General features: G+C 39.0%; 1 protein-coding gene across 1 annotated transcript; it reads right to left on the minus strand.

The window, feature by feature from the left end:
- Nucleotides 1-3,561: 3,561 nt before the first annotated feature.
- cfap263 (cilia and flagella associated protein 263) lies at nucleotides 3,562-23,741 on the minus strand. The gene is made up of 9 exons (XM_078210286.1): nucleotides 23,624-23,741; nucleotides 19,522-19,645; nucleotides 18,429-18,593; nucleotides 17,093-17,248; nucleotides 15,717-15,797; nucleotides 12,810-12,965; nucleotides 11,450-11,557; nucleotides 9,423-9,578; nucleotides 3,562-3,839 (listed from the first exon to the last, which is right to left on the minus strand). The coding sequence occupies exons 1-9, from the start codon at nucleotides 23,731-23,733 to the stop codon at nucleotides 3,750-3,752; spliced, it is 1,146 nt and encodes a 381-aa protein (XP_078066412.1). The 5' UTR covers nucleotides 23,734-23,741; the 3' UTR covers nucleotides 3,562-3,749.
- Between the last annotated feature and the right edge of the window lie 27 nt (nucleotides 23,742-23,768).

Here is a 23,768-nt window from a genome sequence, read left to right on the forward strand (position 1 = left end):
TACATTGTTGGATCCAGTAAGCCCAAAAGTTGTCATGTCTCAGCCTCCACACCACAATCACAAAAATGTGGGATTGTTCCTCTAAAACCCAAGCCATAAATTCTTGAATGGTTAATTCTGCTATTGGTATTATACCACCTTGACAGCACAGTCTGAATACTCCATGAATTTGGTTCTCTGAGCTCCCTCACACAATCATTTCTAGTTTCCACTTGAGAATATCTCTAGTTTCACACAGGCTTTATTCGATTGTACAAGTCATAATTGACTGGGTTTGGTCATTCACGCAAATATTGTTGCTTAAATTTCCTCCAGTCTCAAATTAAAGAATCCTCCACCTTATTTGAAGTGATCGGTTAGACTTGATCTCAACCAATATTAACTAGCAGTTCATGCAAATAATTAAAATTTTAATTTATGTTTTATCATATCACTTCTTCAAGCTCTACACATACAATTACTGACTATATGGACAATTGTAACACCAGTTTTATACACAAGGTCCCACCAACAGCAAATTGATATTTGCTGGTTAATCTGGTTTTAATTGTGCTGGACAAGGCTTTGAGTAATATTATGGGATCTCAAATGTATACAAAAACCATAAGAATTAGCAGACATCTTTGTTTTAACATCTTGTCTCAAGGATGTCATATCTGATATTGCAGAATATACTCAGTGCCAAACAGTAGTGTCAGTCTGGATTTTGGGATGACAGTAGTCTTGCAAGCAGTCCTCTTGCTGCGATGGATGTAGCTTCATTGCATACAGGTGAGAAGATAATGGTTCTTGAACCAGTAACAAGTGATTTTAAAGTTTATCTTTCTGTCCTGATCTGTTCCTAGCATTTAACTTCCACTTTAAGATGGTGAACCCATATGGGCTATGAATAGTCTAAGGTGTTGACATTAGTTTGGTGCACTGTACATAAATCTGTTACAATTAAGAGCAATCCAGAAACAAACAATGGGATCTTCAATAGTTAGAGATAATGGCATATATGGCAGCATGATGCAACTGAACAAAAAGCAGAAAAGGTTCAAAAGAAGCCAATCAATATTCTGCAAATTTGTCATGTGTTCAGATAATAGAAAATTGGCTGTTAGTCCTATATTCAATGGTACAAAAAAATCATGAAATTCAACTCCTCTGTAGAAGCATGATTTTGCCTTCAGGATCTTAAAATATAGCTGGAGAGGCCTTCAAAAATGAGAATGTTGCCTAATAAAACAACTTGCCTTAAGGGTGACCATATAAGTCAGTCAGATGGCCTCTAGAACTTGGTGTCTTGAAGCTACAATTTTCTTGGAAAGAACATTTCTAAATATGTTTCTATTTTCATTCATTTCTAAGATGATTGAAGTCTGAGAGGAAGAAAGCCAAGATGATTCTTAATTACCTATTTTCAGGTCAAAGTCTGATTTTCCAGTTACCTTGCTTTATCTGGATATCTATCCCTTTCAACTATAAAGGTTAATCCACATATAACCAGTTTTATTAAGTATTTGGGTAACCAAGCTTATGAATATTTGCTTGGCCTTGACTTAACCTGGAGCCCCAGTTCTGATGGACTTCATCAAATGATCTTAAAACAATTGTCTAGTGAGATAATTGATGAATTGGTTTTAATAATCCAAAACTCCCTAGATTCAGAGAAGATCCCAACAGATTGGAAGATAGCAAATGTAACTCCATTATTCAAAAAGGGAGAAAGACAGAAAGTGAGAAAATAGTTAGCTTAATATCTGTCGGAGGGATAATCTTAGAAGAAGTTATAGCAGAGCACCTGGCTAAGCTAGAAACAAGAAGGAGTAGGCCATTCGGCCCTTTGAGTCTGCTTCACCATTTATTTTGATCATAGCTAATCATCCAATTCAATATCCTGATTTCTCTCCTTTCCCCATATCTCTTCGTCCCTTTAGCCCCAAGAGCTATATCTAATTTCTTCTTGAAATCAAGCAATGTTTTGGTCTCAACTACTTTCTGTGGTAGTGAATTTAAAGCTTGAAATAATGAGGCAGAGTCAATCTGGTTTTGTGAAAGAGAAATCATGTTTAACCAACTTATTGGAGTTCTTTGAGGAAGTAACCTTGCCATGGATAAAAGGGAACCAATGGATGTTAGATTTCCAGAACGGCATTGGATAAAGTGCCATATTAAATATTATTACAGAAAATAAAAGCTGTCGTTATCGGGGGTAACATATTGGCATGAATTGAAGATTGGCTGGCTAACAGAAAGTGGAGAGTAGGTATAAATGGGTTGGCAAAATCTAACAAGTACCACAGGGATCAGTGCTGAGACCTCAATTGTGAATAATTTATATAAATGACTTGGATGAAGGGGTTGAAGGGATGGTTGCCAAATTTGCTGATGACACAAAGATAGGTAGGAAAGTAAGTTGTAAAGGAGACATAAGGAGGCTACAAAAATATATAGATAGTGTAAGTGAGTGGGCAAAGATCTGGCAAACAGTGTAAAATGTGGGAAGTGTGAAATTGTCCATTTTGGCAGGAAGAATAAAAAAGGATATTATCTAAATCATGAGAGATTGCACAGCTCAGAGATACAGAGGGAACTGGATGTCCAGTGCACAAATCAGAAAAGGTTAGAATGCAGGTACAAGTAATTAGGAAAGTTAATAGAATGTCATTATTTATTGCGAAGGGAATTGAATATAAAAGTAAGAAAGTTTTGCTTCAGTTGTATGGTGTACTCAAGCCTACATTTGGAATATTGTCTTGATGACCTTATTTAATGCATTTAAAGCAGTTTAGAAAAGGTTTACCAGACTAATACCTGGAATGGGTGGGTTGTCATACGAGGAAAGCTTGGACAGGCTAGAGTTGTCGGAGTTTAGAAGATTAAGAGGCGAGTTGATTGAAACCTATACAATGCCGAGGGGTCATGACAGGGTAGATGTGGAGAGGATGCTTCCTCTTGTGGGAGAGTTAGAACTAGCGGTCACTGTTTAAAAATAAGGGATCACCCATTTAAAACACAGAAGAAGTGAAATTCTTTCACTTAGAGGGCTGTAAAGTATTTGGAACTCTCTTCTTGAAAAGATTGTGGAAGCAGAGTCTAAATATTTCTAAGGCAGAGATGGATAGTTTTCTTGGTGAGCAAGGTTATCCAGTGTAGGTGGGATGCAGATTTGAGGTTACTATCAGATCAGTTATAATCCTATTAAATGGCAGAGCGGGCTCGAGGGGCTGAATGGCCTACTCCTCGTTTGTATGTTAGGTTTTTTGTTTTTGTTTAATTTAATGAATACTAAACCAATAGATCTGAACTTCAAAATGTTTAATTTATGACATACTAATTATAGCTTTTAATTGCACAATGACAGGCTTTACTGGGATAATACCCAATATTCTTACTTATAGGATGTTCCTTGGTTTTGCTGCAAAGGATTCCCCTATTCTTAACAGTGCAGTGGGATGTGTTTGTTGAAGGAAATCCCACATTATAGGATTATGACGTGCTCGCAACATAATTTTACTGTTGTTTGCTAGTAACAACAGTATTAGGAGGCTGTGAGAAGGCAACAAGGCAAAGAATCAATAGCTGGCTCTATTTATTTGAATTAACAATGCAGTCAGATTATTAGCATAAACATGACTGTCTTTTGCAGCTAGGTTAAATTAATTCTTCATTCTAAGGAACATTTTCCTTTGGATTCCTGTGAATGTTGCTCCATTGTCTAGTTTGTGCTAAGTTCTAGTTTCAAGAATCCTCCCATGTCCTGGTTACTCTGTGCTGGTTTTATTCAAGTCCTGATCTTGATCGTTGTACATTTTTATGTTCTCCCAGGTTTTGCTGTAAGTCTTATGTGCAAGCTGGAAAACAAATTTAAATAACTAAGTGTTAGTTGTTTAATACCCGAGGTTCAAAAGATTGTATCTCTTTTTCCTGTAACTAACAGTCTAAAGATGTGTGGGTTAGGTAGATTGGCCATGCTAAATTGCCCTTTGGTGTCAGGGGACTAGCTAGGGTAAATGCATGGGGTTAAGGGGATAGGGTCTGGGTGGGGTTGTGGTCGGTGTAGACTCGATGAGCCAAATGGGCTCCTTCTGCACTGGAAGATTCTATGATTCCATCATTCTAACAGCTTCTCCTGCGTGAGCTTGGACTCTTTTTTAAACTTCTTTGGTGACTCTATGGGACAAGTTTCCACTTTGACCACTGGATGGAGAACAGGATCAAACTATCCTTTGTAAACCCTGTTACAATCCCAGTTGATCCCAGAATGGAACCTTGGCTCAAAAGATCATAACTTTTAATTTTTTTTAGAAAACGTGGAGGAACAGTCACAGGACCGCTAATTAGTTTTAACAACAAGAAAGAAAAATATTAGGCATGAAAAAATTGAATAATACAATACCCCTTAGCTTAACAAATACACCCAGATTTTAAAATTTACATAGATTACAAAGTATATCTTAAGTGACAACAGTCTCAGTAACACAACATCTCTTTAAACACACAAGACAGGCTGTAGACAAATACACGCTCTACTCTGAACCACAAGTGAATGTCTGTGGATTTCTCCACAGAATCTCCCCAGATGATTGTCACATGAGTGTTTCCAAACCCCACTCCCAAAAAACACACTTTAATTTTTTTTTCCCTCAACAATGCTTTCCAGCAGCAGTTTGCATTCCAAAATCCAGTTCAGGTTTTCCAAATGACTCATTTAAACAGAGCTGCCACTCCACTTTTAACAGAGAATCCAGCATCCAGGATTTTCAGCTCCCTCTTCAGGATTTCTTTGTCTTGACTATTGGACAAACTGTTCGCAATTGCTTTAACTATCAATTTCCAGACTCTATGGAAATGGCATCAAACTTTGTTTTACCTCGGAAGTCTGCTTTCCCGTTCTCTGGTTACTGCAACATTCTCTTTAACTCAGAACACTTTGTTTACTTTTCTCTTGAATTCTCCTGAACAATACTTTGGTCTCTGCTCTGTTAACTTTGGTCTTCTCAAGGTGTTCTTTCTGTCCCAATTTCCTAATTATTTGGGACTGTATCTGAGAAATCTGCCTCTTTGTAACACCCTTGACCTGTTCAGATTTGAGACATGTTCACTCCCTGGTGTCCTTCTTCAACTGCAAACAATTTCAGCTAAAAACTAAATTCAAAAGCCTTTCTACCTTAAAAGACGCCTGGTTGCAAAGCAACCACTGCTACTTCTGCCAACCTCTATTTACTCTTCATGCCATAACCCTTTCTAAGCTCAAGAGAAACAAAGTTGGAATTGAAACCAAACCCCACGCACAAATGCCTAAACTAACTAAAGTTTTACCCTTCCTTCCACAGAAATATTAAATTAAATCCACTTAGAAATAACTATACCTTAATTTCTAATGTTTACCAACACAAATATAAATCCCTTAAAATTACTGTTGTTTTCCTAATAACCCCCTCTCATTTTTAATATCTTTTTGCATTGAGATCAATAGAAATCAGGCAGCCATATAATTAAAGCTCCTTTTTAGCACAACAACAGTAAAAATGTAAACACATCCCGTGGACAGAATTTAATGAACTGATGTGGATTCAGCCCACCAGTCAGAGAACCGCTTCTGAGGGTGAGGCGCAGCCAGATTAGGTGCTGTCAATTTGAGCCTAACTGACCGACCAACCACCACAAGAAAGCAAGTTTCTCCTATGATCCTATTTCCACCTTCAACTAATTGCAGGAGGTTTTCCCGCCACCAGGAAACTGCTATGTGCCCTCTACTGCGATTAAGTTGTAGACTGCATTAAATCCAGCTCCATATCTTTCTGTTCTCAACTCTTTCACATTCTATCTCTCTTTCTGACAGTCTCTCTTCATTTCTGCCACTTCTGCCTTATGTTTTTTTCCTAATCTCTCTGTGCATTTCACAAGAGTTCCTTATTAATTGAACCAAATGTACCCTTTTTAAAGATCAAAGCACAGAGCAGCAGGGCACTTCAGAGAAGGATGTGCTCCAAAGCATTTCAAACCGCCTCTAGCATAGTGCTTCTGGGTTGCGCTTTCCTCATGGGAGCTTCAAATAACATTAGCTTACTACTTGCTCTTTGTTACACCCATCTAATAAATAATCTGCAGGATTTATGGATGAAAAGTAGACTTCCGCTTGTGGTGACATTTGTGGGCAATGTAATTTCATGAAGTTCAATGTCACAAATGAAATAAAATAAAGCTAAATTTCTAGGGCAGTGTATTGATGCAAAAACTGTGCACCTTAACATTAAAATATCAATAGCTTTCCTCCAAAGCACATCCTTTGATGGGTCAACTGTTAAGAGAAAATTAATTCATCGACTTCCCATTCTGCAGAAGTACTTTAAAGTCTTCTTGGACATCAAACAAACTTTAACTTGCTTCATTTCTTGCTTGGAGTTTAGAAGGATGAGGGGGGATCTTATTGAAATTTACAGGATACTGCGAGGCCTGGATAGAGTGGACGTGGAGAGGATGTTTGCACTAGTAGGTAAAACTAGAACCAGAGGGCACGACCTCAGGCTGAAGGGATGATCCTTTAAAACAGAGATGAGGAGGATCTTCTTCAGCCAGAGAGTGGTGAATCTGTGGAACTCTTTGCCACAGAAGGCTGTGGAGGCCAGGTCATTGAGTGTCTTTAAGACAGAGATAGATAGGTTCCTGATTAATAAGGGGATCAGGGGTTATGGGGAAAAGGCAGGAGAATGGGGATGAGAAAAATATCAGCCATGATTGAATGGCGGAGCAGAATTGATGGGCCGAGTGGCCTAATTCTGCTCCTATGTCTTATGGTTTCGGTGTACAGGCATTAGCCAGACCCTACTGAAAGTGTAGATAAATCCAATTAATTCTGTCCAGTCCCCTGACACAAAGACAAAGGAGCTCTTTTTTCAGTTGCAGCTATCTGAAACTAATTCTAAAATCACTTTTACCCTGTCTGGAATCAAATGGCACAGCATGAAAGTTCTATTTTAAACAAAAGGCGACTCACTGTAAAAGATGTTAGTTAGCATAACAGCTTGGGCAAAAAGAAACGTGCTGCAACAATAAATTAAGTTAAAAACCTTAAATTCACGTCCTTTAAAAAAAGAGGCCCATTGTGGTCCGACCCACAGAGTTGAATCCAGTCCTCGACTCAACTAGGAGAGGTGGAGACAAATCTAGATGACGCTTCAGAGAGAGAGGATGTTTCTCACACTGCTTCTATTTAGAATAGCTAATGGATGTCAATGCGAATCATAAAATTGTTCACATTGATCTCGTATAGGATAGCTTGTGAATAGCACTGTCAGCTAGGCCCATTTGCTACTAGTCTTACCTCTAATTCAGAGCATAGTAACAGGAATAGCCTTGTTCTGCCTTTCAGTGAGGTCATGGCTGATCTGGGACACAACTCCATTGACACACTTTTGCCCATATCCCTTAATACATTTAGTTAACAAAAATTTTCACTTTAAACGAGTGGCAAGTAGAACACATACCTCTCGTCACATCATGTTACTTCAGTGTTAAACTACATTATAACATTTATGAACTTCTAGCTGATCTTTTGTCTTATAAATACAAGGCTTTTCCCTGCCTGGTTGATGTTCTATAACTACAAAACTGAAAAATGAAGGACCTGATTCTCCGACCTCACCAGTCTAACTATGGCTTTGCGTTGCTGAAGCATGACTACTATCCCAATGTCTTCTGGTCCTCTCGATATAAAGACCAAAATTCCGCTAGTGATTTTGATTATTTTCTGGACCTGTTCATGACTTTTTGATGATGTATACATAGAGCTCCATGTCTCTTTGGACCTCCACTGCTCACATCTTTCCAACATTTACAAATACCTTGTTCTATTCATTTTAGTTCCAAAGTGGATGACTTTGCACTTGTCTACATTGAAATTCAATCGCCTTAGTTATGTTCTCTCACCTATTCTTTGCTATCTCTTTGTAATGTTACCTTTCCATCTACACTGCCTATATTGCTGCCAAGTTTAATCTGTGGCTTTCTATCCCATCTCCTAAATCATTAATAAATACCATGAATATTTGAGACCCTAAAACAGGTCCTTGTAGGACACTTGCTGCCAATTAGAGTACCTGCCTATTATCTCTACTCTGTCTCCATCCACTCAGCCAATTTCCTGACCAGTCAATAATTTTCTTTTAATTCCATGAACTTCAACTTTGGTTAACAGTTTTTTGTGAGGGACTTAATTGTTTTCTGGAAGCCCACATAAATAGCATTGTGACATTTCTCTGTTCATTATTTTAATCAAATTTTCAAAAAACTTGTTAGACACGACCTACCCATTACAAATTCAAACTAATTACCTTTAATCAGCTGAAAATTTTCAATGTGTTCAGTCACCTAATCTTTAATTATAGACTTTAGTGATTTTCCAACACAAATAGAGTCTATATAGACTAATTGGTCAAGAATTATCTGATTTTCCCCTCTCAACTGTAACTAAAAAGCGGAGTGGCAATGCACAATTTTACAAACTAAATGAATGGTTTCCGGAGAAAGAGAATTTCAGTAGATTAGTGTTCAGCCATCAGCAATATTCTTACCTACTTTCTTTCACACCCGGGATGGAAACCATCTGGTCTGGGGATTTGTCAGACTTCCATGCCATTATTTCCTTCATCTCTGTTTTATTGCTTACGTTACTTTGGGTGAGACTCTGATACTGATTCAGTATTACTTTTCTGAGGGTGTGTAACATGCTGATTGTAAATACTGACATACAGTAATTGAATGTTGTGAATTCAAGATCAATCCAGGATCTGAATGAATAATCTAGGCTGGCATATAATATTAAGGCAGCGCTGAACTGCCAGATAAGGTGTCTGTTGAGATGGATATTAAAGTTTTTCCTTTTTCCTTTAACTACAATGCAAATAAACTGACCAACATCTAATTGTTCTTCATGAGGGTTTACTGTGTGAAAATTGGCTGCTATATTTGACTATAATTTGAAGTTACTCATTGCATGAATTGCTTTGTGTTATTTCCAAGATCTGTGATATGACACAAATGCAAATTTTTTACTTTAATTTGACAGAAGCATTGCTATTTTTCACATCGATTTCCCCTGGAATAGCCATTGGATGAAGTTTGGCAAGCTAACATATTTCATGCCAGTGTTTCAATAGGATAGGCTAGGTGTACCAGAGAAAAATTCTGGCTTTTCTCCATGGGTGCCGCTTTGCTCTTATTCAGCAGACTCCCTCAGATGTTCTGTTACAACAAATTCTGCCATTTAAGGCACACCTTTGTAATCCAGAGATAATTAAACTCATTACAATCTCCCTGCTCTTGGAAGGTAGGTACAACTCCATGTATCTATTATCCAGCCAAATGTCAGTTAGTCCTGCAGTTCAAATGCAGTCACATTCACCATCAGCTCACAAATGCAGAGTGACACTCACCTCTGCAATATCCACCTTACGTTCCCAGGTTTTCACTTTCTTCTCTAAGTCAAAGCGATTCCACGTCTCACGCACATATTCAAGGACGTCCGGCACTCTGTAATTGGAAATGTCATCACGAAACTTCCTGTTTAGCTCCTCTTCTTTGGCTTTGTCCTGCAGATACAAAGGGGAGAAACACAATGTTTTATAATTTATTAATTCACAGGATGTGGATGCTGTTGGCTAAGCCAGCATTTATTACTTATTCCTATTTGCCCTTGAGAAGGTGGAGTGAACTACCTTCTTGAACTGCTGTGGAGTAGGTACACTCACAGTGCAGTTAGTAAATAAGTTCTAGGACCTTGACCCAGCAACAGTGAAGGAATAGTAAATATAATGGTGATATAGTTCCAAGGATTGTGTGCGTTTTGGAGAAGAACTTGCAGATGGTGGTGTTCCCATGAATATGTTGCCCTTGTCCCTCGAGGTGATAGAGGTTAAGGGTTTGGAGGGTACTGTCAAAAGGGCATTGGTGAGTTCCTGCATTCAGTGGTTCCCAACCTTTTATATGTCACAGCACACCTATTTACTATTTTAAAAAGTTGTGGTGCACCTCCTATTTTCTCTGAACTGCCCTCTAGGGGCTATTTTCAGCCTGCATTTGCTGTCAGGGCGAACAGCGATGCGGGTGTTAAATCCAGAGAGAATTGGGAAACGTGGGTTTTCATGTTTTACTCTAAGTGTGGATGCCAAAAATCTGGTTTCTACCATAATAATGATGAGCACAGATAGTTTCAGTTCCAGCTATCACAAAACCTGGTCCATTGACTTGGAAAAATGTAAACAATACAATATAAACATACACTGTAAAAAGGGAACCTTGATTTCCTCAAAAACAGTTCACAATTGATCTAGTTCATACAAGATTTAATATATTGAAACGCTCATCAACACGAACGTTGACGTTACCCAATTTCCAGCATTTTTTCTTCTTATGTCAGATTTCCAGCATCTGCAGTATTTTGCTTTTGTATTAATATTTTAAGGTAGAAAAATGAAATCACAAAAAAAGCAGTAGCATAATTAAAAAAGAAAGAGGAGAAAGCTGAAGTGCAAAATAGATCCCAAATTGCTGTGGGTATTAGTGCCCTTTTGTACTAATATTTTAAGGTAGAAAAATGTAATGAGAAAAAAAGTGAATGGCGTTGCCAAAAGTAGGAAACAGCTGTCTGATGCCAGTGCGGCTATTTGGGAGCTCAACATTGCAGCATTGCATCCAGGTCCTCAGGGCTTGACTCCTGGTATTGACCTCTACGGCTTTCTGTTTCCACTACTTTTTGAGGCGTGTGACTGGGAAACCCTCCTGGACCCCTCCAAGTATGGGCTATCTTTCACATATTCCACCTCCTCTACCAAAGCCTCCAAGAAAGCAGTTCAAAATTTGGAACCTGCACCCTCCCAGGTTGTCATTCTTCCCTGCTTTACAGGTCAGATTCACTTACTGCACGATTGGCAGCACCTACCCCTTTTAAACAGGGCAAAACTGGTAGTAGCAAGTTACGACTTTGAGCTTTTGCTGATGTATTGAACAAATGAATAGTGTGGTTCGCACTTGCTGTACGCAGAAATCATGAAAATAAACAGGCAGTACAAATTTGCCAGTATTACATTAAGGGGTGTGGGTTAATTACACGTTATGATCCCTGCACCTGTTTTCAGGGGCTATCCAATTTAGTCTATCCGTACCTGAAGGAAGAGGGTGGAAGAGATGATCATCAAATTGGCAGAAATTGGACAGGGTGAGGAGAGTAAAAGAATTGATTATATTGTTTTTCAATTGCTGCATTTAAATAGGTTGGTTGGTGTCCACATCAGTTAGCAAGTTAACCTCTAACTCTGTATTAAAATAATTAATTGGAGAATTATTCCATAAATCTTGGCACACCTGTGGCTAGGTTTCTTTCTTGTTATTTTGCTGTAATTTTTTGAAGTTAAAAAAACTAAAGGTCAGTAATTTCTATCAAAATGCATCCTTTATCACTTACTTCTTGCACTTCTGTAGTCTCAAGTTCTATCTTCTTAAGCAGATCCTGTCTAGATTTTATTTCGCTGATAAGTTGCTTCGTCTCTGATGACATTCTGTGCAACTGTCTCTGGAAAAGGGAGGTAACCAGCGGATTTGAAAGCATAATAGACATTTTAGCAATATGATTTGTTTTAATTGGGCCTTCTACCTTCCATTGTCCCAGATGGCACTTTCAGGCTTTACTGGTGCACTTAACCACAACACTATTCAAATCTGCAATTCCAACCATAACATTTCTTGATTCAATCCTCCTGGCCTTGCACATCACTTCCTTCCCAAGGTCTTCCATTTCCACCCCAGCTACCAATCGATCCAGCACCTATCCTGTAATGACTTTAATGAGGCCCATGAGCTGAACTTCTTAGACTATGAGCTCCTTGATTAAGGCAGTAATGAGTTGGTCTACCAGGGAGCCCTGTCCCTGGAGAAGGAGCATGCGGTGTCCACGGGTACAGTTGACACCTTCTGCGCCTGCTGGGCACCACAGGGGCTGGGGTGTATTATCAACCCTGATAATCACCTTTTGATTTGATGTTTTAAGTTTCCTTTTGACTTTGTTTTTTGTTCGGGCTGTTCCCCCCTTCCTTTTGGGGAGCTGCCCCTTTGAATTGGTCCCCGAGTTAATTTGAGTTTGTTTATTTGGTTGGTACCTAAAAGAGATACCAGGGAGCCCTGCACATGTATATAATGTGGTGTGTCAGGGTTACTGGCACTTTGGGTTTATACACTGTCTAGGAAGTACCTATCAGAGTGTTAGTGACTATGTAAATAAATCTAAGTTTGGTGAAGGGATACCGGCTTCTGAGGAGTTATTTCATATCCAATTAGCTGTATCAGTATTCACCTCCCTCAACCATCCATTTCTATTTGTTCCTAAACGCTTCTTCCCTAATTTTGAATTCACAATCAGGATCAAGCATTTCCAAAGTCAGGTGTAAATCAAAGTAAATGCAAAGCAGATCTCTCTCTACATATGGCACAACAATAAATAAGGTCCAAAATCTCAGAAGATTGCCCTTTACTGAACCAAATAATGTTATAGCCTCATGAGGGAACTGATGCTTTTCGATCAGCTGTAGGTAATTTCATGCTGTGGGCCTGTAGCAGAAGGAACTGGTCCGAAATTGGGCCCAGTGTATGTTTTCGCATTGGATTTGAAGTAGGAAGGGAGAAGAAGTTTTAACCACCAAGTTCAAATATCAAAGGTGAAAGATGAACCCACTGCATTACCCTGTCCTCCCTTCAATCCAGTGAAATTACATCAATCTATCGGAGTTGGTGAACGAGATATTCTGAACAGTGTGTCAAACAAAACTTACTTTGTAGGAGTTGAGAACCAACTGAGTTTTCCCTGTCATTACTTTGAGCTGCAGGAGGTCCTGATTGTACTGTTCAATTTGCTTCAAGTATTGGCTATTTTCAATCTTCAGTTGATGAAAGTCGACCTCCCGCAACACCTCCCCCGCCTCCTCTTTCTAGGTAGAGAAAGAAAAATTCTGTTTTCCTGGTTAATATTGTTATTTTTGCCCCTTTCCGCATATCACATGGCTATACCATAATTGAAGGAGGGGCCAGGCAATCTTCATCCCAAGTTTTGAAACTCTATTTTAATACCAGTCACAAGAGCTAGCTGCAAGAGGAGAGCCAGAGGTTAAAAGAGAAAAAAAATACATCTATATAGCACATAGATGGCCAGATTTTGTTGTGAAAATAGCTGTAATGTTAATGATATTGACTGTAATTAGTGCAGAAATTGGACAGCAACTGCCTGCAAGCAGTTAAATGTGAAACTGAAGTTGCTATGTTCCATGTAACATTCTTCTGCAAACTGCATGAAAATGGCATGACATCATCTGGACCCCCATTTAAATGCTTTAAATGCCATAAAGATCCTGTACTGGTGTTGTTGATATTGGAGAAATCTCATCACAAAGGATTTATTCATTTCTGTCTCAGTAACCTTTTAAATGACATGGCAAATATTAACTACTGCAAAGCAACCCGTTTGAAATTATAAATTAGTTTTTGTAAGTGTGGAATCTCATTCTTTCAACCAGCAATTAATGTGGGAGATTTAAAACATTTTTTTTCTTTCTATTACATTTATCTCTCCTGCTTTCCTTCCCTTTTTATTTACTGTACCTGATTTGGCATTAATTCGCTATTCTAATGTACATTTCCTGATTCAGATTGTGCAATTCTTCAAGCTGATCAATTAAGAAAATATGCAATTGCATGCCTTGTTCACAGAGGTCCCAGTTGTCTTGTAGAATGCATTGCATTGGTTGGACTTTCTGCTGACATCATGACTTGCCAAGAATATCACCATGGAATGGGTCAAGTGCAAGTCTAATAACATTTTGGCCGAATGATCTGTTTCTGCACTGAATAATGAAATATGTCTCTATGAAACCGCTCAAAGCAATTCACTGTATTTGCTCAGCAAATACAGCAGACGTTATTTCTTGTTGCAAACTGTATCTCATTTCCTGTCTTTCTCAAGATCCCACTACTTGTTGCATCTCTCATTCTGTGTCTCATTATCTGGTCATCTCCCTCTTTTTCACAACTCTCTCCTCCTGGCTCTCCCTATGATTGCAACTTGGTGAAATATATGCACTCACCAACTTCGCACTGGGTGGCGAGTGGCCTAATCAGCAACCCTAAAGGGTTGCCTTTTGGCCAATCCACTAAATGCCAATAAGATTGTGGGGGGCAGTTTATGTGGATCAGAAAGAATCGCAATTCTTCTCCTGGCTCCATAAACACACTGCTGCCATCATGCACTTTCATCCTTCCCTGACTCAAGCCATTGACTAGCTCAGTTTATATAGGACCCATCCATTTTCCCAGCCTGCAGCAGAACACTTGTATGGTACCCATAATTCACTGACTTTATTTGAAACAATTTAGGCATCCTGGCACTGACTTCAGATGGAAATGCAAACCACTAGCATGAAATCAAGTTCCTCTGACTGGCCTGATATGTCAAGCATACATTAAAAAACCCATAATGCTATTCAAAGAATAGGGAATTCTCCCGCTGTCCTGACCAATATTCTTCTCTCAACCACCAAAATTAAAAGCAGAGGAATTGATCATTGAACACACTATGTAAATAGTTGGAAGACCAAAGGCATTGTGTTTTTCCCTGCCACAACTGCCATTCCCCAGCCGCCGAGTCTGACACAACCAGAATATTTTTAAGAATAATGCCCCACCATGCTTCAATTCGTAACAGCTTCTCTCACTTACAATGCAGTGCACGCTGTGAGGGTTCCAATACTAACAACATCCGCCACTGTAATATCACCAGTCTCCAGCCCTGCCTCAGCCCATCTATGGTTGAAATCTTCATCAAGGCTTTTGTTAGTTCCAGACTTGCCTATTTCAACGCTCTAGCTGTGATATCCCATAGTGGCTCCCAGTCCAGTAATACCTAGAATCTAAAATTCACATCTTAAGTGTTTATATTCCTCCATTGCCTCAACTCTTGTTATTTTTGTAACCTCCTCCAGCCCTACAACTCTCAGATCTCTGTGTTTCTCCAATTCTGACCTCTTGTGCACCCAGCATTTCCACTGTCCCATCATAGGCAGCTGAAGTTTCAGCTGACTAGGAGCCTTAAGCCCTGGAATTCCTCCCTGAACTATCTGCCTCTCTACCTCCCTCTCCTTTAAAATGCTTCTTGAAACCTACCTTTTTGACCAAGCTTTATTGGGCCCATTTGTCCTAATATCTCAATGCACTTTGGGATGCTTTATTCAACTAAATGTGATTTATAATATAGTTGTTATGCTGTATCTACTTCCTACAAATTATTTACATTTATTTCCCATGTCCAAATGGTTATTGATGCTTGTGGGATAGATAATATTGCCCATGCACAGAATGGCATCCACATTTGCCTTTGCAGAATGAGTCACTTTACTTTAAAGTAACTAATATGTGAAATGCTTTAAGATATACAATAAGATGTTAAATAAACACCAATCTTTCTTCACTGAAAAGAAGAAAAACTTGCATTTATCTAGCACTTACCGGACATCTCAAAGTGCTCTCTTTCAAATGAAGCAATTCATTGAATTTATATCACAAATTAAAGAGGTAAATGACAGCCTTACTGCTGCATTCAAAAAAGATAATGAGAAATTTGATTGGCAGTGGTAGCTCAGAAATGACATTGTGATAACTGTGCTCCTGCCTACCACCCTCCATTTACAAACCAGTCGGAGCTGTTGGTGCAGTTTAGCCTTGAGCATCTTCCATGCATGATTCTTCAGTTGCAGCTTATCGATCAGCATTTCCTGAAGAGAAAGGAAAACAATTAGATAGGGCAGAGTGCAAGAAACTCCACAGCTAATGCTGGTCACTATCCAAAATATTTACTGAGAATATTAACTACTAGATAATTCAGTATCTTGATATCTTGGTTTTGTGAATGGGAAATCATGTTTAACCAACTTATTGGAGTTTTTTGAGGATGTGGATAAAGGGGAACTGGTGGATGTACTGTACTTAGACTTCCAGAAGGCATTTGATGAAGTGGCACATCACTTTTACTGTGGAAAATAATAGCTCATGTTCTAGGGAGTAACATTCTGGCATGGATAGAAGATTGGCTGGCTTACAGGAAGCAGAAAATAGGCATAAATGGATCTTTTTCGGGTTGGCAAGATGCATTGAGTGCTGTGCCACAGGGACCAGGGACCTATCTCTCTCTTCTTCCCAACCACCTTCCCCCCCCCCTCCCCCCTCCCCCCCGCACCCACAAACAACAATATTTCCTGACATCTTGCCACCAAATTCTTGTTTTTGGTAATATCTCTGAATCAGAGGTCTACCCCACCCCACCCCAGTAATTTCATGGCAAAGAAGGCAGTGTCAATGGACGAGAAATTTGAAGAACAAAGTTCTCTCAGACTCCTAGCAGCAGTGTTTGAGATTTGTGACCAGGTTCAAAAGTCTCCCGAACAGGTCGGTTGGCCCCATGTTCATTGACGAAGAACATTCCAATCTCAATCTCTCCCTGGCAGAGATCAGTTGACCCAGCAGATCAAAAGAAGTTTAAGGTCAACATGGTTCAGGGCTCTGCCAGTGCCTTTACTGACTAAACCACGAGCAATAACTGTTTTAAAGGAATGGTGCTTTTAAGTCTCAGGTGTGGCTCAGTTACTAGTACTCTGAGTTAGAGGGAGAGACCCCATGAACATTAAAAGTGCTATCCTCAGTAACAGCAGAGCTCAGTACTTGAGTGCAAAAAACAAGACTGAAGCTTTTACAACGTCTTCAGTCGGAAGTAGTGATTGGTGCATCTCAATCTCCAAGGTCCTTACCATCACTGATGCCAGTGTTGAGCAAATTTGACTCACTCTGCATGATATCAAGAAATAGCTGAGCACACAGGATACAGCAAAGGCTTTGGGCCCCAATATTCAGTGGTAAATTTCCGCACCAACAGTATCTGCTCAGAAAATCAACCCACTGTCTCATTTGGTGATTTCTGTTAGTTCCACACCTATTACTCGCGCTTGCTAGTTCTGGGTTGTTTGCTAGATCTGCTTTCTACAGGGGGCAGGCTAATTTTTGATATAGGACTCACTTTTGCATGAATTTTGTCCTCAAAATATTTGAAGAGAGTCTCTGTTACAATTGTGCTTCCCTTCTTACTTTGTGTGAAGCTCCCAATATCACGTTCAAACTCATTGACTGCTTTTTTTATTTCAGCCAGTGCAAATTCAGCCTCCTCAAGAGTAGCCTAGGAAACAAACACCGAGTTAAAGATTTTCTACTTTGAGTAGTCACAAAGACAGTAGCCTGGAATTTCCTTGTACTTTTACCAGAAGTACAGCAGAAACTCAGTTATGGTGACAGAACATAAGAAGAAATTCCCAACAATCAATTTTCTCGTACTCTTCCTGCACCTCTCATATTTTCATTGTTATCTCCCCTCTGAACGTTCTATATTCAGCCTGGTCCCCCTTTGCATTATCAACATCAGCCATGTGCCCTCTTTTTCTGCTTCCTCACCATCTCTTTCATCATCCATGAAATTTGATTTTGGTTGTCTTCCTTCCGCCTCCTCATGAGAATGTACCCCAATCAATTCCCATTTAAAAGCTGCTCATTGCTTGATTATAGTTTTGTCTGCCAAGTTTTGATTCCAATTTAACTGGGCAAGATCTAGGCTCAACGCACTGAAGCTGCCCCTCAACCCATTAAGTATTTTTACTCTAGATTTCTCCTTGTCCTTTTTTACATCTAACCCAAAACTAATTCTATGATTACATTCTTGATTCATTTGACCCACTTCATTCCAGAGAACCAGATCCAGCAGTACATCCTTCCAAATTGGACCAGGCATGTACAGTACTGATCAAGAACATTTTCCTACACACTTCTAAAACTCTTCCCCCTCACTAATTTTTACACTATTACTATCCCTGTCTATATAAGACAATTGAAGTAGACCCCAAATGTCACTATTTTATTGTTCTCGCACGTCAATGTCATTTTCCAGCAAATTTTCTCTCTATATATTTCTCATTAGACAGTGGCCTATAAACTATACCCAGCAGTGTAATTGTATCTCTATTGTTTCTTAACTCTAACTAAGTAGACTCTGTTTTTAACTCCTCCATCACATCCTCTATCTCCAGCACACTAGTGTTCTCTTTAATCTTTACTTGTAATTCTAGAACTTTTACTCGGAACTTGGGATTCCATTCCATGATTCCATACATTTTTTTAATGTGCAACTCACACTCCAGCAGTCTTAGATATAATACTTCAGCAATGACAGACCTCCAATTTTGTTTTAGATGCCATTTGAGAGGTATGAATATTTGAAATTGAGTACTAGCTGCCTATATAGTATCTGGTTGGAGTTACCACTAATATATGCAGATTGAACAGTATGGCTTTGTGTTGTCACTTACCTGTAAAATCCGAATTGTGTGGTCTGAATCATGCTTCATCTTTGCTAATACCTCTTTTGTTTCCTCTAGTTCTCTATAAGCAATATTGCACTTCTGCTCTGCTGTTAAAGTCAAAAGCCGCTCTACTGTCACAGTGCGAGACCTGGATCGATGCCTTGATCGCCCCTACAAGATTTACCAAATACTTTAACTTCTGAACTTTACATTTTATAACAAAACATAATCATTTTTCCCCCCAAACTTTACAGCTCTTCCTCTGCCACATATATTTTGCTGAGAAGGTTGTAAGCCAACTTCTCCCAGGTTAATTTAGCCAGTGAGCTAAGACAGTATATGCATTTCCTAGTGTAGCTCATCCTTGATGTTTTCTTTGTCCCCATTGGGAAATTGTCTTGCTTGGTTTTCGCTCATTATTTCCTACAGTTCTGATTGGTATTGCCAGAACTGTGAACTCAGCATCACTGGAATTGCACACATGCAGCACTTACTGGTCCTAGAAAAGTGTGGCACAAATATGCCATGGACTGTTGGCAGCTCAAAATCCACTTTTCATATTCATCCCATTCAGTCACAGATACCAAGTTTATGTGCTACCTATAAAGGCCATAACTCAGTGTGACAAATATCCAGGGAGTGCAATTTTCCAAGTACATGCTGATTATAAAGAGCTGATAGGCAAGCAAACCACCTTCCACATAGGTGCTGGCAGTGAGCAAGGTTCCTCATGGCCATCATGTTAACAAATAGCTACCCTTCCCATCTGTTCTTCTAGTACAATTGAAGAGCTGAAACCTTCTTCCCTGGCAGAATTAAAAATATTCTTAACATTTTAAAAAACAGTTGCAAAATACAACAAATCTTAGTTGAGGTCAACTTCAGTTTATACCTCGCATTCCTTCAATATATACTAACTCTGACCCTACATTCCACGCAGGATGGTACACGATGACAGGTGAATCACTTTGTAAATCCAGAGCTACTTATCAACAATCAGGTACCAAAATTTTGCTACAGCTACTTTGGGTCCCTTTCTCTCAGATTTTAAACATCAAAAACTAATGAGAAAATATTAATGCTGCTCTTTAGGTACTACCTGTGCCAACTGGGCAAGCTCTTGTGCTTGACTTTGGGCTTGTAGGGCCAATTCTTTTGGTACCACACGTTCAAAGTACTTATCAAGCATATCGGACTCTATCTGCAAGACTTCATTGGAAGTACTATGTTAAAGAGAAAAATAAATCACTGAAATGCACAGATTAGCAGAGGTTTATAAGAGGAAGCATGGCTTACAACAAGGGATTCTGCTCAAAGTATATAAAATGGAGCACTTAGTTAATTCGAGTTCACCATAACATTACAGTACCTCTGAAATATCATAATATTCGCAGATTTACTATGTCATGATTTAATATGTTGTCCTATCAGCAATTTTATTAAATCTTAAATTGATTGATCAGGATCTTCATCACTGATTAACAACTGATTGAAAACCCAACAGGAACATCTATCCTTATGCTACTTCAACAACAAAAACAAAAAATGCTGGAAAATCTCAGCAGATCTGACAGCATGTGTGTGTGGAGAAAATAGAGCCAATGTTTCAAATCTAGATGACCCCTTGCAGATTTCAGCATCTGCAGTATTTTGCTTTTATCTTATGCTACTTCAGTCAGTTAGTTAATTAAGTAGTGGATAACTAGCACCCTCCAGATCATCAGTGAACTGATCCCTATCTAATTTTGCAAAGTCAGCTTAATGTACTCAGCCCCTGACACATTGGACTTGATGATGGGCGATTCCCAGAATGGAAACTGGGAGGTCAAATGTTCAAGGATTGATGGCAAATTTTAAAAGAATGAGATAAAATGTAATAATATCAAAAGTTGCTAGTTAGCAGGGATGATCCACTGGCAACAAGATGTAATCACAGCATGAGAGTTTACATTTTCAGTTTTCATTGTAAATATAAACATTAATGTAAGCATTTAAAATTGAATAAGTTGACAGGAATTGCAAAAAAGATATAAGATTTCTTCTCTATTGTCAATAGTATTGATCATGGTGAATCAGAGGATTCAGTACTTTATAACCATAGGAATATGTATGATATTGTTATGAATGTGGGTCTTTATGAGATAGTTCTCTTTTAAATGTCTTCTTTAATTTAAGGTAAAACAGGATGTCCTGGAATGGGTGATGGTGAAATATACCAAACTCTACTCATGTGACTTGGTTGTCATGGGCAGAGAGGCCCAGACCAAAACCAAAATCAAGTGTCAGTTTTTGCACCTTGACAAAAGAGGCATAGCTGGTCTTTCTGGGCACAGACTCTCTGGCTCAGAGACTTGGAGAGATAGACTGCAAACAGCTGCTTCTGTGCAAAGCAGAGGAAAAGACCATTTTCTGTTAGCCATTGAGTAGGATGCTGGAGAGAACTGATTGCTGGTTCAAAGAATGGAACTTATGGAGATTTAAGCATCAAGGACTCACCAGGGCCTTGCTGCCTGAAGCCAGTGCATAGATACTCAGAAGATTGAGTGAAATGACTTTCAAAAGACTCTGGGAGATTCATCCTGGTGTGGCAGGGAGAGGGAAGCCACTGAAATGCTGGGAGAAGTGTGGGATTTCATCCGCAAGGTTACCTATCTGCTGAGAACGTAATACACAAGAAATGGGAGCAGGAGTAGACCACACTGCCCAGCCATTCAACACAATCATGGCTGATCTTTGACTTCAACTCCATTTTCCCACCACTCCCAATCTCCCTTTTGTGACATAATCTACAAATAGGAGTTAAGTACTTTGGTTGAGTTAATTAGTTAATAATGAAGTACTTATTTTATAGTTTGATAAACTAAACACTACTTAATAGGCAACTAATATATGTACTTTAGTTTGTTTGTTACTGTAAGACATAAAACATGAAATGTTATGTGATTCTTTCCGTCTGTCACTGGGAAATTCACATCTCTTTTTAAAAGTTATTGTTCTCTATATGGATCTTAACAATAGGTAGAGCATAAAATCAGACATGGCCACAAATTGACAGTAAATGAAGCAAGTTAAATTCAATTTCTTAAATATTCTGAGATTTATACTGCTGCTTTGGTGCTGGATTTGACAACCTTACCCATTTGCTATCAAAACTGTAAACAAGTGGTCTTTATATTTTACATGTAAATCCCTTTATCTACATATTTGAGTTTTATCCCTTATTGCAAATAAGGGATAAAATACAATGGAATAGCATGCAAGGCATAGTCAAATTTGGAGCACTGGCTTGTGACTTTCTGAGGCCTCTCTGTAAACACTAAACTGTGAATTTGATGTTTTGTGCTCGTTCCTTGGGCATGTATCTCTGTGCTTGTCTTTTCTCTATCATATTTAGCTACAAGGAAAAACATTCCAGTTATTATCGAGAAAAGCATGATGATTACAGCTTTCAACAGGAAAGAATCTCTTTCTGTATCTCATGTGTGACAGCCATTACCAATTACAACGTTTACATTTTCTAATTGTCAAAGTAACAGATGATAATCGTAGAATAAAATTAGAGATTGTCTGCTTTGGAATGCAATTTAATTGAACTGAATTACAAAGAGAAATATGCTCTCATTCTCAGGAAAATGCAGTGATTGACACAATAAATACCAAAAAATCCTGGAGGCTAAAAAGCCCTGTGATTGCAAGAAGTAGCATTCTAACCCCATCATAACGATGTGATGTTGAGGTGGTACCAATCAGTTTGACTCTGTTTTCCATTCCAGGATAATTTCCCTGAACAATATTACAAACAGCAGTCAGCCAGTAAACTCTTTATTTCTGCTTTGCCATTAAATTCCTCTGTATCTCAACTCTATTTACCTGCCTTTGTTCCATATCCCCTGAGACCCTCACATGACAAAATTCTATCTCAGTCTTGAAAGTTTCAATTGTTCCATCATCCGCAGCCTTTTTGAGAAAGATGGTTTTGGATTTGTACTCCTATCTGTGCAAAAGGAGGAGCCCAGGTTTTTCATCATCTGTTTGTCTATTTTTCAGTCTTCTGGCCAACACGGCTCCTTCACCAAAACAAATTTACTGGGCACCCATTTCATTACTGTTTTTGGGATTTGATAAACTTGTTAACAAGGTACACTCATTACAGATTGAAGTGGCACATTGTATTGATAGTTCATATTGACTTAAAAAGGAAAAAAATTTGCATTTTTATGGTGCCTTTCAAGGTCACCAGACTTTCCAAAATACTTCACAGCCCATGCAGTATCGGCACATTTTTTATATTCATTTGTGGGACGTGGACGTCACTAGTTGGCCAGCATTTATTGCCCATCCCTAGATGCCCTTGAACTGAGTGGCTTACCATTTCAGAGGGCAGTTGTGGCTCTGGAGTCACATGTAGGCCAGACCAGGTAAGGACAGTGGATTTCCTTCCTTAAAGGGCATTTCCAACAATTGTGGTCATCTATAGATTCTTAGTTCCAGATATTTTTATTGAATTCAAATTCCACCATCTGCCATGGTGGGATTCAAACCTGGGTGCCCAGAACATTAGCTGAGTTTCTGGATTAATAGTCTAGCGATAATATTACTAGGTCATCAGCTCCCCTAGTAATAAAGCAACAGTTCCATTCTTTTCTCTGCTATCTCCTTCATCCTTGGTAGGACTCTGACATGGCAGTCTCTGTGAAAAATGCACCGGTATGGGGTTCCTGTGCCATACCAGATGATATTCAACACAGATTTGACCATCACAGTACAAACCAGATGGAGGGTTGCCAAAGGCAATTGTCTTCTTTTCTCTGGATCATCTTCATCCTTGGCAGAGCCCTGCAGTATAAGCCTTTCCACTTAACCAGAGGTCCTCAAGAGAAAGAGGATATTTTGGTTATTTAAATAACAATTCCGCGCTCATTAAATAGAAAAAGCTTCCCAAAAGTGCACACAATGGTGAAAGGGTGTTGCCAGTGGCATATGTTGCCAGTACAGCACCAACCCCACTCTAACTCAGCACCAACAACCGTTTTATCCTTTAACGTTATCAGGTTGGTATTATTAAAGCATAAAACATACTGCGAATTCTGGAAATCCGAAATAAAACCAGAGAAATTCTAGAAACTCTCCACAGGTGCTACCAGCATTACTCTGCTTTGTTTATTTTAGGTTGTACTTAGATGTTTTTAGACGCTCGATACCTCATCTCATCCAATAATTTCTGGAGCTGTGCATTGGTCAGTTCATTAATCCGTTCGTTCAAGTGGATATCTACACTCAAATTACTTTCCATGTCTATTGATTCCGCCATCTTGTTCCGGAGTCTCGCACCAAGCGGCGCTGCCA

This window comes from Mustelus asterias, chromosome 4 (genome assembly GCF_964213995.1).
Source record: "Mustelus asterias chromosome 4, sMusAst1.hap1.1, whole genome shotgun sequence".
Taxonomy (NCBI): domain Eukaryota; kingdom Metazoa; phylum Chordata; class Chondrichthyes; order Carcharhiniformes; family Triakidae; genus Mustelus; species Mustelus asterias.